Source organism: Meles meles, chromosome 9 (assembly GCF_922984935.1).
Source record: "Meles meles chromosome 9, mMelMel3.1 paternal haplotype, whole genome shotgun sequence".
NCBI lineage: Eukaryota > Metazoa > Chordata > Mammalia > Carnivora > Mustelidae > Meles > Meles meles.
In genome coordinates this window covers 29567192-29583215 of record NC_060074.1, presented here as the reverse complement: position 1 = coordinate 29583215, position 16024 = coordinate 29567192, and the positions used below count along the sequence as shown (strand labels likewise).

Sequence of the window (16024 nt, the reverse complement as noted above, 5' to 3'; positions counted from 1 at the left end):
TCCGAGGGCCCAGATGCCCCGCCCGCGTCGGCCCCGGGCTCCGCCCCTCTGTCCCGAAAGGCCTCTACTCTAGGCCTTTCGCTTTGTGCGGGCCAGCCCGCCGCGGGGAGGGCTGGAGCTCTCGCGGTTCCTCACGGTAGGTGGAGCGGGTTTCGAACCGGGGCCGGGACTCGGCCCGGCGCGGAGCGGTGAGGGGCCCCGGGGCCCCGGGGCCCCGGCGCGCGGGTTAGCGGGCGAGCGGGCGAACGGGCGGGGACTGGCGCTCGGCCTGAGCCGCGGCAGGCCTCCGGGGGTGGGCGGGGCGCGTGCGCCGCGCGTGCGCAGCCCGGCGGCGAGGCGGGGTTTGTGAAGCTACTTGGTGGTGGGCTCCTCGGTGCTGCAAAGGGACTGGTGGTCGGCTTTGTTACCCTCGAGGGGCCCGGAGCCGCGTCTCGGTGCGGCCGGTGCTGTCAAAGGCCGACGGCGAAAGCCTTCGCAGCGAGGCCCGCAGGAAACTACGCCGCCAGGCGGGGCTCCTGGGGTGGGGCTGCGGTAAAGCGAGCGAGGGTTAGTCCCCACCAGAGGGCCGGGGCGTGGCCCAGTCCAGACGGTCGCTGGGGCCTTGCTGCCCTCTGCAGGATGACGGGGGAACTGCGCCGAGAGAGGAGCTCTGCCGAGGGGCGGGACTCCGTGCAGACACGGATTCCCGGGCGACCTCCTTTTGGCCCTTGACGCTCTCCCGCTTCATTCAAGAGTAATGAACGGGCGAATCTAGTTAACGTGACAGTTAAAGGCGGCCTTGAAGGGGGTTAAAAATGAGATACAGGGGCACCTGGGTGGCTCAGTGGGTTAAACCCTCTGCCTTCAGCTCAGGTCATGATCTCAGGGTCCTGGGATCGAGCCCCACGTCGGGCTGTCTGCTCAGCAGGGAGCCTGCTTTCCCCTCTCTCTCTGCCTGCCTCTCTGCCTACTTGTGATCTCTGTCTGTCAAATAAATAAATAAAATAAAATAAAATGAGATACAGAGGTCTTGGACTCAACAGGACGCGCTTTGTGGGAGCAGCCGACACCAGGTCTGGTGCTGAATGTTTTAGACCTTCCTATGGGGCCTGATCCTGGGCACATTTTAAATTCCTGCCCGAAGATTACAAAAAAACAATCATGCAGTTTGAGGGTTTTGAGCTCTCAGGCTTTCCGAAGCAATGGGTCGGGATAATCAACCCAATCTGGGGCACTCTTACAAGACGTACTGTGGAGCACCCACAGGGGCTTGGCGGCTTCATTTGTTCACTTGCATTTGTAACCTTTTGCAAGGTGGAACTCTCGTGAGGGCGAGCTTAATCATTCCCAGATCCCTTCCCTGTGGGACCAGCACGTGGGAAGGGACTCACGTCCCATCCTCCAAACGCAAGGTTGTGAGGCTGCTGCGAATAAAAATCACAATATAAATTCACTTATCACCCAACTATTGACTGCACAAATTAAGTGTTGTTACAAGACCATGCATCAAAAGCTAAGTTATGGTTGGAGGAACCAGGGCTTAGACTGTGATGGAAATGACTGGAGGAACAGAACCGTGTTCATCATGCGAATGAAATCCTAGAAATTTCACTATTTTCTTTATATTCTAAGGCACTCCCCTCACTTCACTTTGTATTTATAGACTGAAGTAGTGAAGAAGTTGTATCAGTCCCTGCCAACAGGAAAAATGACTGAATTTCCTGTACAGCAGCCATAGTTACTGAACATCTACTAGATTAAGACTACAAATTTAGTTGTTGAACCAGAAGAGTTGGTTTCTGGAAGTTCTAGGGTGTGATGTCATTGAGGGCAGTACCTTGGGTTAGGGGTGTATGGGGGAAGAGTGAAGCAGAAGTTAATTAATTGTTTCCATCTCTGGGAAATGGTGTGCCTTGTTTTTATGACGTCTTAGTCACCCAGGTTCTTGAAATGGGATTTGGGGTTTTTTGGTTTGCTTCTGGACATAGAGTTTGTTAGCTCTTTATTTGTGTGTCATTGATCCCTTTGAGAATTTGACAAATTTGGGGACCTCTTCCTCCCAAATGGTTATCTGCATGTATGCACAGATTTTGCCTATAATTCCAGAGTGTTCACATGCATAGACTCTAGATTAAGAATTCCTGTCTTTGGGAATGTACGTATCTGTGTATATATAAATATTTAGATATCTATATTATATACTATTACATAATTATTACATAATAACTATATATAATATTATATATTATTATACATATATATTATTACATAATATATGTATTATATATATGTATTTGAAGATCTGAGACCTAGAGTTTCATTTCTAGATAATGATCAAATAATTTGAATTTCCTGCTCATGACTCTTATGACTTATGATGTTTTGTAAGACAAGAACTATTCCTTCTCTTCTAGAAGTTCTGGGAAAAGGTAGCATTGGTGTATTTATTAGGAAAGTGATAAAGAGACGAGAATGACTTAGGTTTCCACCTGTTAGAAAGCAGAAATACCGAGACCAACAAGCCAAGGCTTAAACACTACAGAAGAAAGGTATTTTCATGTCCTTTAGGAACTTAATTTGAAAAATAAAATAAAATTCTAATCAGATTTTAGTGGCCAGGAGACAGTAAGGTTATATGTAGGCTGGTTATATGTGGGGCAGGATATAGGGTGGAGGTTGTGTGTGTGTGTGTGTGTGTGTGGTAAGATGTAAATGTATACCTTCTGTCTTATTAGGGAGGAGTCCTTCACAAGGCTGATTTGCTGTAGCACTGTTTGTGTGGGGCCACCGTCCCCAGGCCTGTAGTGTCCTGGGGTACTTCCCTAAATTCAGACTCTTCTGCAGATGGAGGAGCTGGAGGAAGGCCTGCTGATGCAGCCGTGGGCCCGGCTACAACTTGCTGAGAACTCCCTCCTGGCCAAGGCGTATATCACCAGACAGGGATATGCCTTGCTGGTTTCAGATCTCCAGCAGGTGTGGCATGAACAGGCGGACGCTTGTGTGGTCAGCCAACGAGCCAAGGTAAGCGCAACGAGTTCTGCTGCAGGAAGGTAGTAGATATCATTTCTGTCTTAGTGAAGGTCAAGGGTATGTTCACATCAGCCAGCTTGCTGACCTGTAGGTTGCCAAGGGATGAGGAATCAGGTTGAGACAATTCCAATGTCCTGCCTTCTACCTAAAACCCTGAGATCTATCTTTCTCTCTCTCTCTTTCTTTTTCTCTATCTCTCTCTTTCTTTCAAGATTTTATTTATTTATTAGGGAGAGAGAGAAAAAACTAGTGAGGGGAGGGGGAGAGGGAGAAGCAGACGCCCCGCTGAGCAGGGAGCCCAATGAGGGAATCCATCCAAGGTCCGAGCCTGATGAGGGAATCTGTCCCAGGTTCCTGGGATCATGAGCCAAACCCAAGGCAGATGCTTAACCATTTGAGCCACTCAGGTGCCCCACCCCCAGGATCTTTCCATATTGTCTGTTTGTTCATTTTTGCACTGGATACAGTGCAGGGTAGGATGGTGAAGTAGGCCGTTCGCTCTCTGTTTTTGTTTTCTTCTTTCCTGTTCCCCTGTTTTTGTCTTCCCTTCCTCTCAAGCCTACTGTCTTCACTTTAGCCAGATTTTCCTTTGCTGGGACTTAGGGGAAAGTTGGTTTCCTTTTCACACCCTTACTCTGTCCAACTCGTGTTGTCTTTTTAGGAGCTGAACAAGCGGCTGACTGCCCCCCCTGCGGCTTTACTCTGTCATCTGGATGAGCTGCTCCGCCCCTTGTTGAAGGACGCTGCTTGCCCCGGCAAAGCCAGCTTTGTCTGTGACCGCGTGGGTGAGGCACTGATACTGCGGGTGCGCAGTGAGCTCTCAGGTCTCCCCTTTTATTGGAATTTCCACTGCGTCCTAGCTAGCCCTTCCCTGGTGAGTGTAATTAAATGTGGAGTTGGGGAGGGGAATGCCGGCTGCTTTGAGATGACTCTTTGGGTGCCCTTATTTTTTTTTGAGTTTGGCATTCTTCTTTAACCGGAAAACTTTCCTTGACCAGACAGAAGGCAAAACGGATTCTTGACTGGTACATCCTGTCTTTGCAAAGGGACCAGGCAAAGGTTTGGTTTACCTGCTTTATTGGGTGTCTTTATTCATTACTTTATTTAATATTTATGAAGCATCTACTATGGGCTAATTGTTGGGTGTCCAAATCTAAAACAATATAGCCTATACCTAGCGTTCATCATCTAGTGAGAAGACAGACAGGGAATAGGTCAAAATATGGTAAATTCTTTGATTGAAGTAAACTCAGGATGATTAAAGGTCTGAAAAACCTTCTTGAAAAGAGAGGTTTTTGTTTTGTTTTTTAGTGATGGAGAGAGAGGAGATGGGGGGGTAGAGGGAGAGGGAGAGAACGAGTCTTAAGCAGGCTCCATGCCCTACAGGGAGCTCGACATGGGGCTTGATTCTCACAACACTGAGATCACGACCTGAGCTGAAATCAAGAGTCAGACGCTTAGCCAGTGGAGCCACCCAGGCGCCCCATTGAAGAGTTTCTGAGCTGAGTTTTGAAGATGAGTAGGAACTAACTGGGAGAAGATCAAGAGGTCATTCTAGACTAGAGGGCATTTTGAGAGGTGGGGAGATGTGTAAGTGTGGGACAAGTGGGGGAATTTCCTGACTGCAGGGAGTTGTGGGAAATGAGATAGGCAGTGGCCAGATTTGGAGGGATTCTAATGAGTTTGGATTTTATCCTAAAGGCAACAGAGATTCACTGAAAAACTTTAAGCAGGGGTTTAGCAGGATCCAATTCATAGTTTATTAACAATTCATAGTTCATGAATAGTTTATTAACATAGATTATTAACAGCAACAGGATAGATAAAGCACTAGCATTAGATACCTTTCTGAACATTTCTTGTCACTGAATCCTCACGACTGTCCTGCAAAATAAGTAGTATTGTTCCATTTCCAGAGTAGAAAGCTGAGACTGAAGTCTCTCCAAAGTCATCCAGCTGTTGATTTTAATTGAGTTTTTTGGTGAAAATTTCCATCCTTGTGCTAGTCTACATCTTCTGCTCAAAAAACCCTGTCACTTTTTCTAAGTAACACCAGGAGGCGCTGTTCCCTCAATAATGCTCGTTCTGGGACCAACACCTCTGCGCTGCCCTAGATGTCCGTCCTAGCCACAGCTAGTCTCACTTTACATCCCGCAGCCCTAGAAATTCAAAAAATAGTGAGACCGAGGACATAGTTCCGCTAGGAGACTGATGGGCTCTAGTAGTTTTTTATTTTCCCCCAAAATAGTAAAGTAAAGAACTCTTGTATGATGATGTTATTATTGAGAATGATATATAAAAGGAAAAGTAGCCCTTTTAGGCAAATTCCTCTAGTTGGGCAGCCGCCATAAGAAAAGGAGTGTCAGTGTTTGGAGTGGAATGAGTCCTGGCTGGCCACGGGGAGAAGTGACCATTGGATAGTTGGTGAACAATTAGACTTTAAGGTAAAATAAAATACTTACTATTAAAAAAAGAAGAATGCCAGCCCAGGGAAACCCCTGAGGCTGAGGAAGCTTTACAGGGAAAATGTTAGAGCCAGCGGACACCGTCAAGGATGTAGGCGGACACTATTTTGGGCTTGTATGTGTGTCCGTGAGGTCACACAGTCCTAATTTTTGTTTGTTACTCATTCTTGTGATAGTTTATATTTCATTTTTTTTTCAATGAGCAATTCATGCAGAAGGCAAACATTTCAAATAAAATTGAAGAAGGGTCTAGAGTGAAAAAATAGGTCCTTCTACTCTTCTCTCTAGTCCCTCATTTTCCTTCTTTAAAGCAACTACTGATACCATCTTCTTGTGCATTCTTAAAGAAAGCCGTAAGTAGGTTCGTATGTACGCAAGTATGTATATATTCACAGCGTCAAATACCTATCTGGGCGGATGTGTGCCTTTTCACAAATGGCAACATGTTCCACACGGCTCAGTAGCTTGCTCTTTTCACTTAATTATAGAACTTAGAAGCCGTAACATATTTAGAAGAGCTGCCTTAATATACTTTGCTGGTAACAGAAAGCTTTATTTGATGGATATATCAACATGTATTTAATTGACAGGCTACCAGTAGACACCTACTTGTTTCCATTCTTTTGTTATTACACATAGTGACTATCCTTGTAATTTACTTTTCCTAAGTGTAGATGTAGAGTCAATTCCCAGCAGTGGAATAGCTGAAACAAGGAATGTTGGGGACACCTGGCTGGCTGGGTCGGAAGAACATGTGACTGTTGATCTTGGGGTCATGGGTTTGAGCCTCACATCGGGTATAGAGATAGCTTAAATAAATAAATAAACTTAGGGGCACCTGGGTGGCTCAGTGGGTTAAGCCTCTGCCTTCTGCTCAGGTTATGATCTCAGTGTTCTGGGATGGAGTCCTGCATCGGGCTCTCTGCTCAGCAGGGAGCCTGCCTCCCTCTCTCTCTGCCTGCCTCTCTGCCTACTGGTGATCTCTCTGTCAAATAAATAAATAAAATCTTAAAATAAATAAATAAATAGACAAATAAATAAACTTAAATAAAAGGGAATATTTGTACCTTTAATCTTGGTCGTCTAATGCCAGATTGTCTTCCAGAGAGATTGCACATGTAAATTCCTACCTGTCACGCAGGAGAGTAGGAGAGTATAGCGGGCGATGGGTTCACAGGCTGTGTGGGACAGCATGGGATGGCTAAAGCCTCAGGTCTCTGCTTTCTAGCCCTTTTCCACTTCCAGCCAGCTTCTTTCGTCCCTTCTTCCTCCTCACTGTTCTTCCTTGTAGCAGATGTCATTTCTTTGGTGGTGTTGCTGTCATCTTTCCTTTCCTAATGTAATCCTTGATATTCCAGATTTTGACTTTCAAATTTGGCCATTTTATAATTTCTAGGAGTCACAGCCTCAGGGTTTTTTGTTTGTTTGTTTGTTTTGGTTTGTTTTTTGTTTGTTTGTTTTGTGGCAGGAAGAGCCCACAGGCTTTGGAGCCGGCAGGACTGAATTTGTCATTCAGCTCCACCCCTTTGACTATTTGTGTTACCTTGGATAAGTCATTGCATTTTTATGAGGTTTGGCGTCATCATCTGTAAAGTGGAGACGCCAGTCCTCACCTTACTGCTGATTTTAATTGAGTTTTTAGATTAAAGACAAGACCATACATAGTATTACTTAACTTTAGCATTATTGTGGCCCTTTGAGAGCAAATACTCTGACTCCCTAATTTTTCCTTGAAAAAACTAAGGACCATGAGAGCACTTGGGATTAAGCCATTTTCACATCTGGGTGCTCCCAGAGCTAGGGCTAGAATCTAGATCTAATTCCCAGTCTATTGCCCTTGTCGCTGTATCCAAACCTGATAGAATTCATCTTGGGATTGCTAACGGCCATTTGGGTCTCCCGCCTCTGGCTTGTCTACGTTTCAATGGGAAATCTGCAGACGTAGAGGGATGTTATAAATAGATTTCCTCTGGAAAAGACTGGAAACTCCTGCCTCCTTATCCATCACACTTCCTGACCTCCTTAACTGTTGTGAACTCTTCGGGGGCAGAAGCCTCATGGGGCCACAGTATGTGTTAGGCACACAGTAGGTATTTGTTGAATTGACTTGTGAAACCACAACCCTTCATAGATCATTGTCTTTAAATGAAGGGGCGAGGATCTTCCTCACCTCCCCAAGTGCTTCAAGATTTTTCCTTGTAGTTTCTGTGGATTTGCTTTGAAACCCATTACTTCAGCCACAGGCCTTGTCTGAACTAACTGATCTCTGATTTAAGTTAGTGTGTTAGTAGGCATCTAACTTTGAAATGAGTTATACCCCAGTGATTCAGAGTGATGTACCCAATTCTATGAAATTATTTGAGAAGTTGAAATATTTAACTGCTATTTATTTATTTATTTGGCTATATAGACATTGGAGTCTGTTAAATAACTTCTGGCCTTCCCATATTTAATTAGACATGACATTGATTAATAACTGTTTCTCCTTCTGTTTCATGTGGTCAGATTTACCACCACTCAAAGAGATGGCTGTTAAGGTGGGCTCCCAGAGAGAGGCTGGTTGTCCCCTTAAGGAGTTTCTGTTATTTGAGGGCTGTCACCAGAGGGAAGGTGATGCTGCTTGGTTACCAACTGTGATTACTTTCAGCTCTCCGCTCCAAACACTGACTTGCTTTCATCCGAGGAGTCCTCTGTTTCTCCTCCTGATCTCCCCCAAACAGGACCAAACCTAACCAAACAATTCCTAGGAAAGAGGGTTGGGTCTGGAGCAGGTGAATGTTCCCAAAGCAGACCTTTGGTCTCGTTTTGAGCAGTACTTCCTGCTTATCCTCAGGATCTGAACTGAGGACCAGGGCCAGCTTGGGATGTACAGCATGATGGCACGAAGTGACGGATATTTACAGCTACATTTGACTTCTGGTCTTCTACTCTGCATCAGTACCCCTGCATTGGTCGGGTCCTGGTGGTGGTGCAGAAGCTGCGGGCTCTAACCCTTACCGCCCCCACCTCCCCCAACCTCTTCTCTTGTGCTCTGTCTTTAGAGAAGCGCGGGGGGTGGGCTGACTATGGCCCGTGGGCCAACTCTGGCTTGCTGCTTGTTTTTCTAAAGTTCCACTGGAAACCCACCACCCTCATGTTTACATGTTGTCTGTGGGCGCTTTCCTGCTGCAGCAGTGGAACTGAGCACTGTGATGGCCTCTATGGGCCCCAGAGCTGAAAATATTGACCCCCTGACCCACGTGGAATGAGTTGCTGACCTCTGATCTAGGGCATTCTTCTTGGTGCCTCCTTGGGCTCATCTCCTTGGGGGAAGGGAAAGGGACCCCCAGAGCCTCTACTAGTCACAAAGAGATTAATGATTCTAGTTACTTTCTTTGGCTAAGGCTTTTTTCTTTCTCAGGCTAGTGGACACCTTGTGCGGGTGGATTAAGTGATTACTCTCTATAGTTATACGTTGTTACGTGAGGACACAGTCCCAGCGCCACAACAGTGTGCTCATGCTTGTGTCCATCTTACCTTGGAAGACACCTAGGAGCAAGGTGTGCTGGCAAGTTTCTTCCTTCCTAGGCTGGCCTCTTGGGGACTGGCTGGCTTCTGCCATGATGATGATCTCAGACTTTGTGGCCTTCCTTGAAGCAGAGTGAAACTCTGGACTCATTCTGGGCTATCGTCAGCCCTGAAATGGCTCATAATCAGTGTCTGGGTCTAATCTGAGACTGATTCTAAGGCTCTCTACTGTCTGTTGCTTTTTGTCTTCTGTTACGCTCCAGCTGGCACACTCCGTTTCAGCCATGCCTACTTTCCTGAAGTTCTCCTTGGATCTTCTGCTTTTGTCTCTTAGTCTCTGTGGAGAGTTGAAGCAACACCTTTCTCTTAGCAACCTTTTAAAATCACCACCCCAGGCTGCCTCTCCACGTGTTCTCCTCTATTCTTCCCACCCTTTTATCTAGGCTACAAAGAAAACCCTTGAACTTCTTTCGCGTACCTATTTCGTTACTGTATTATTACCGTCATGCCAGTGGGTTGTCTGCTTATGAAATGGTAAGTTCCTGTGAAAACATTTATTTTGCGGTATTTTTCTAGTTCCTAATACAGTGGGGAGTATTCCGTACCTGTTGGCTGATTGATATCTCTTGCATGAAAGGTCTCCCAGCATCTGATTCGTCCTCTCATGGGCATGAGTCTGGCCTTGCAGTACCAAGTGAGGGAGCTAGCAACCATGCTTCGTATGAAAGATCTAGAGATCCAGGACTACCAGGAGAGTGGGGCTGTGCTGAGCCGAGGTGAGAGGGCATTCTTTGGGGGTGTTGGGTGTGGAGTGGGACAGATGGTCAAAGGGACTCAGGAAAGGGGAGAGTCATCTGCATTAGAGGGGTGCTTCCCTGAGGAGGTGGGGTGCTGGGTCCTGACCGTAACTGGAGACTTGATGCCGGTGACACTTCTCTTTGCCTCAAGGACCCGACTGGCACCCAAGTGACCCATAGATGCTGTAACCCTGGGCAATGGCAAGGACAGACCTTGGAAAAGGGCCAACAGCTGTATAAAACTGGTGGGGTGGGGGGCGGGCAACACACACTTGGGACCTTCCGAAGCATAGTTCCAGCTTCAGAATAAAAATGCAGTTCGACCTTCATCTTTGTGGCAGGAAGAACGCCTAGATGTACACGCCACTGGACATGTCCTGTGTTGTTGATCGCCCTCTCCTCCGCCTCCTGTTTGCTCACATACTTTCATCCCTTCTCCCACTGGACTCAGGGTGTTGCACGTGTGTGCTCCCTCCCCAGAAATCTTGGGCTCTGTTTCTTTTCCTTCTCACAGGCAGGAAACTCATCCTAAGACTAATATTTCTTTTCTGTATCCCTTCTTATTTCAGATCGGTTGAAGACAGAGCCATTTGAAGAAAATTCCTTCTTGGAACAATTTATGGTAGAGGTAGAGTATATCACGATAAGGATTTCCTTTCCCCTTGCGCCGTTTTGCTTTATTTTCTCTTTCTAGGTGCCTGAGTACTGACTTGCATTTTGGGTGTTAGGTGGCTTGCATGGTTGGAAAACCTTTCTCTGGATAAGTTGCCTATAGAAAATCTGATAAAACTTGAGAAGCCTGTGGGAAAGATGGGGTGAAATAAGGGGCAAGAATATAAAAGGCAGAAGTGGGCTGGTCAACATTTGTAAAAACATCTCTCTGTTCACGACCCTAGGAATTTCATTTAGAATTCCCTAACCTTGGAAAGTTTGGTTGACCAGTTGATCCATTTTTGCTTGTTAAGATCTGATCACAGGTCTGGATTATGGAGCGGGGGTGGGGGGGGCGCTAGTCATTATTACTAGTCTGGGCCCCTCCAACATCCCACAGCAGAGGAAGGTGAAAAGCACAGGGTTACCATTTGGGAACTGTCTTGTGGGCACAGTAGGCTGTGGAAAATCACAGTGTTTATACAAGGGGACTGGCAAAGGAATGAATGGGGAGTAGATAATTGTGGCCTGTCAGAAGCTCCTGCCTAGGTTTCCCTTCTAAGGATTAAGCTTGGCCAAAAGAAACATCTATTAACTGCCAAACAGGGGGAGTATTAATAATAGTGACCTTTGATAATACCAGTCAATATTGATCTTCTCCTTCTCTAACTCTTTTAGGACTTGTTGCTTGTACAGTTGGTACCTTAGCATTATTGCCCTTTTTTTCTAATTATACATGTGACCCAAGTTGGTGCTTCACTATGTAAGCAAATAATGCTATTATAATATTGTGTTCTGTATAGATCATTCATATTTCTGTCTTGCCATCTAGGCTACTTTGTAAACCCCTTGTGGACAAGGATGGTGACTCATATTTCTTTTGAACATGAAACTCATATTTTTCCCAGGGCTAGGCAGGAAGAAAGCAGGTGTTCTTGACTTGGAACCTTCTGTTCTGCCTCTGTACGTTGGCTGAGCAAAAACGCCATCATGCTTCAGGGCTTAACACTAAGAACAAAAAAGGCAAGTTGAGTGCTTAGTCCATCTACTGAAGCAGTCTAACTCTGGAGAAGAAGAGAAGCTCACACTGTTACATCTTGAAGTAGAATAGATTTCAAGTCTTTATGGGGATAGAGAGACCATTAAACCTACACTTGCCACAGAGAGATTTCCTTGGCCATTTTTCTGTCAGATAGCTTCTTCTGTCTATAAGTGTTTGTATTAAGGAGGCTAACACAGGCTGGGGATGACATGCTGATTCCCTGCCCCAGCCCCTTAGCTAAACAAGGCAAGGCTTGTTCTTACCCCAGCAGAAGGTCCCTTCCTGATCCAGTGCCCACATACCCCTCTAGCTCGGTTTCTTGATATTTTTCATTATGAACTTTATGCTTTAAGTCACAGAGAATGACTTTGGATTGCCCAAATGCCTTCCTCTAGCCTTTACGTCTTGGCGTGCATTGTTCCCTTTATCTATAACACCGAGTGCCCTGGCCTTATCTACCTTGTAAATTTCTATTAGTCTTTTAAGTGTGGGCTTTGACTTCTTTAGGTGACTTTTCCAGACTCTCCCTGTAAAGATAATCCTTCTTCTCTACTGCTGTTGTACTTTGGTTCCTACCTCTGTTTTACCACTTACAACTGTGTGATAGATACAGCTGTTTCTATGTCTGTGAGACCGTGCCTTTCTCCTCCATTGATCTATGAATGATTTGGGGACAAGGACTGCGTCGAATGCATTTCTATGTCCCTGGTGCCGAACACAGTGCTTAGGAGTAGCAGGTTCTCCATAAGTCTGTCGAAGAAGATGTTGATAAACGTGTGCTGGGAATGGGGGTGAGGGGGATCTCATGAAAGTTGGGGAAATGTGGCCTGTGGATACAGTGCTGCTTGTGACCTCTGTATCTGGGGTCTTGGGTTCTTCTCCTGGTTTATTTTGCAGCTTTGGTTGAATCAGTGCTCCCAGAGCCTCTGTTTTCTCATTTGCCCAATTGGAAGCTCATCTCTTCCATGCTTTTGGGGCAGGGGTGGGGGCAGGGCACAACCCTGCAGTTGTGGAATGAGAAAGCATGCAGAAGCTGGGGCAGCCCAGGAGGCGTATTGGTGTTTTGGGATCAATTACTTCATGAATACTGGTCTTCTAAGCCCTGGGTGGACCACACCCAAACCACAGAGACTTATAGAATTTTATATATCTGCAAAGGATCTGAGAAACAGGTATCCATTTCCTGGGTGAAGAAGGTGGACCTCAGGGTAGGTGGCTTGCCTAAGGTCATGTTGCTGTAGCCGGAAGTTTAGGAGGAGGGATCATTCCTGTTCTGCCGCTCTAATGGGTCGTGCACACCAGTTAGAGGAGGGTTAAGGGCTAGGAGAGTGTGGCATACTCCCCAGTCTCGCAAGGACAGGATCACTGCACCATCCTCTGGGATCACGGAGTGTCCCACGTACCTGCTAGAACCAGCTTCCTCATGGGACTGCAGAATTTCTTAATGGTCACTGTACCTTTTCAGTGACTCTGCTTGTCTGGGGTCCTACAAACAGGACACAGAAGGGTCATGGGGTCACCCAAGACAGCTGAAAGGATGTGCCATCAAAATAAGCAACATTGGAAGATAAACAAACCAGGGACAGAGAGCCTGGGACGAAGGTGCGGGAGACTGGGGGGTTGCGCGGGGCTGATGTCAGAGGGGCCTTGCGGTCAGTGCTGGAGTCTGTTTTTCCTGGTTCTAAGGGAGAGGCCACAGAGATAGGGCACAGAGGGTAGTAGGACAGGAAGGTTTCTAGGATACTAAGGCCAGCAAAAATATTTAAGGGTTGACCAGGGGTTATGTCTTCATATTTAGTTCTTTTGTTTTTCCTCCCCCGCCCCCCCAGCCTTGGATTTCGCATTTCCAGGGAGCCCAAGGGGGCCCATGGATGGTGGCCTGACTGGAGGGGGCGTTCTGGCAGTGTTCTTTGGGTCAGCTGGGAGGAGTGGCTGCTGGCGTGCTCTTCATAGAGGGAAGATCCCCACAGAGAGCATCTCCTAGGACTGGGGGCTGGGAGGCACTGTTCAGAGTGGGAGATGAGTCAAGGATTCGGGGACGATTCCTGCATGGCCCAGGAACTGCATGAGCAAAGTTTAGGAGGATGAGGCTGGCGTGGCCTTCTCTCACTCTGGTCCACTGGAGGGAGTTCCTTCCCCCAGCCCTATCCCGGCCTCCCCCTCTCCATCTGGTTGCCATCAGGCTGTGCGGCTGCTGGCGGGCTCTTTATTTATTTATCCCAGTGTAATGGGGTGAGGAGGGAGCTGGCCTGAGGCTGGCATTCCGAGGCCATGCCACTGAGCCACAGGCGGTTGGCCTGGGTGTGTGAGTCACTGGGGCTGCGTGCTGCTCAAACCAGACGCGGCCAGGCTCAGGGACAGCAGGCAGCCCAAAATAGAGCCCCGCCCTCTGCAGCTGGCAACCCCTGGCCAGGAATCAGCCCTTGACACCAAAACCTGAGCAGTTGCATGAAGTTGGCTTCCTTAAGGGGCGGGGGTTGGGGGGGCACGCTTCACAGCAAGATCCTTTCCGTCCCTGTCTTCAGAGGAAAGTATTGGGTCCGCCGGACACTCCCATTGCTGCGTGCCATTTAATCCAGTCAGTGTAATACCTTCACGAATTTCTAGCGTGTACTTACAGTTATATAACTATGGTGGACACTGATTTGCTGGGCACCCTAAATGGTGCTCAGGCAGATACTTCTAGTTGGGAAGATATTCCCTTCTGCTCTTAGAAAGCTAGGGGTTATATCAAAGCTGCCCGGGGAAAGAGGAGGAGTCCTTTAACCTGGAAATTGCCTTCTGCTTGATTTCATTCATGGAGGACAGCTTCTGCTCGGTTTCCTTAGCTGGCGTCCCACGCTTCACCTGCCCCTTTAATGTTAATGTCACTCAAGACTGTGTCCTTCTCCCCTCGCTCTTCTTTTTCTGGGTCATCTCATCCAGATCCCTCTTGGAACTGTCACTAGTATGCCACCGGGGGCCAATTTCATATCTTCATTAGGCAGCCCACATTTCTTTCTGCACTTTTATTTGACTTCTACTTGGATGTCCCACATCTACTTGGATGCACCCTACCCATGTCCAAAATAGACCACCTGCTCCTCCCAAATCGAATTCTCTTCTGGCATTCCTTATCTTGGGGAATCATACCCATATCCATTCAGCTTTTGAAGCTGGGAACTTGGGAGTTATCTGCTTTTCTCTTTGTCCTGATTTCCAAAGCCTAACTCATCAACTGCCTCTTGAATCTGCTCTCCTCTCTTCTGGCATCCAATGCTAAGAGTAGCAGCTGCCCCCCCTCCACCCCCCAACGTTTTCTGGTTCTGGTCTGCCCTTCCAGCAGCCTCCTGACTTGTCACCTGCTCAGTCCTTATTCCCATTCCAGCGGAGTCTGTATTACGGCAGAGTGGTGTCTTTGAAACAGAAACTGCACCCCGATTGCTTGGTCATTCAGTGGTTCCACCTCCTGGCATGGCACACAAGGTCATTCATGCTTCGGTCCTCTTGACCTCTGCAGCCTGATTCGTGGGCCCTCCGGCACACGGAAGTCTTGATGCCCATATATCCCTTGACCAGTTTGCCTGGGCTTCTCTTCCCTCTTGTGCTCGAGACAGACTCCTACTCAACTTTCCTGACTGCACAGACTTCATCCCTTTCGTGAGTTTTCCATGAGCGTTTTTCCTTTCCTTAGCCCTCTTCTTTCAGGCACTGGCATACTCTCCTGCTGTTCCCAAAGCCTCCAGTACAGACCTCTGCCATAGTATCTGGCATAAGCGAGGGTATGGAAATGAAAAGGAAGGCTAGGGAGGCAGGGAAAACTGAGTTGGCCCATCTACCCTCATTTAGGTTTTTCCTTCGTAAAGCTTGTGAATTCCTTCTTCTCAATGTTTTCTTATCGTGGCTTCCATACTACGAAACTCTCCTGCTTTTCTTCCTACTTCATTGGTTTGCTCCTTCTCAGAATCTCTTGCTGGTTCTTCTTCTCCCTTACCTCTTTTTTTTTTTTTTTTTTTTTGAAGTAATCTCTACACCCAACACAGGGCTGAACTCACAGCCCTGACACCCCAGGATCAAGAGTCACGTGCTCCTTCGACTGAGGCAGCCGGGGGCACCCCTCCCTTACCTCTTAATGTGGGAGTGCCCCAGGATTCCGTCCTTGGTGCTCTTATCTTTTTTCACTTTAGTGATCTCATGGAGTCCCCTGACTTTCACTTCCGCCATGTCGGTGAATCCCGGATTTAATCTCTATTCTTAGACCTCGCCCCCAAACTCTGGACTGCCTGCTCAATATTTACATATGGAAGTCCAATAGAATCTCAAACTCAGCATGTCCAAACCTGAACTCCTAATCTCACCCCCCAAATTTGCTGTTCCAACAACCTCCTTCCCTTTCAGCTGATGGAAACGTCACCCTTTCACTTGCCAGGGCCTCAAACCTTGGAGTCATCCTTGACTTCTGTCTTTCTCTCACATCCCGCATCTGGCCCATCAGGAAATCCTGTTGGCTCTGCATTCAGAGTACACCCATAATTTCAACTCTGCTGCTGCCATTCTGGTCTGAGCCACAGCTG

The 16024-nt window shown here is 47.3% G+C and overlaps 1 protein-coding gene across 5 annotated transcripts in view; it reads left to right on the top strand.

Annotated features, from left to right (window-relative positions):
* The window catches only part of NHEJ1 (non-homologous end joining factor 1), a 97773-nt gene that overhangs the window by 579 nt on the left and 81170 nt on the right, over window positions 1-16024 (top strand). For 3 of the 5 annotated variants that reach the window (XR_006820320.1, XM_046019491.1, XM_046019494.1), the window contains exons 2-5: window positions 2824-3000; window positions 3671-3883; window positions 9619-9757; window positions 10348-10406. Coding sequence is in view for 4 of the 5 variants with exons in the window: in XM_046019491.1 (XP_045875447.1) it covers window positions 2824-3000; window positions 3671-3883; window positions 9619-9757; window positions 10348-10406 (588 nt within the window). In the remaining variant the exon portion in view is untranslated. Of the gene's footprint in view, window positions 1-29; window positions 226-2823; window positions 3001-3670; window positions 3884-9618; window positions 9758-10347; window positions 10407-16024 lie in introns of those variants that run through there. The other 2 variants (XM_046019492.1, XM_046019493.1) reach the window with 2 other exon arrangements.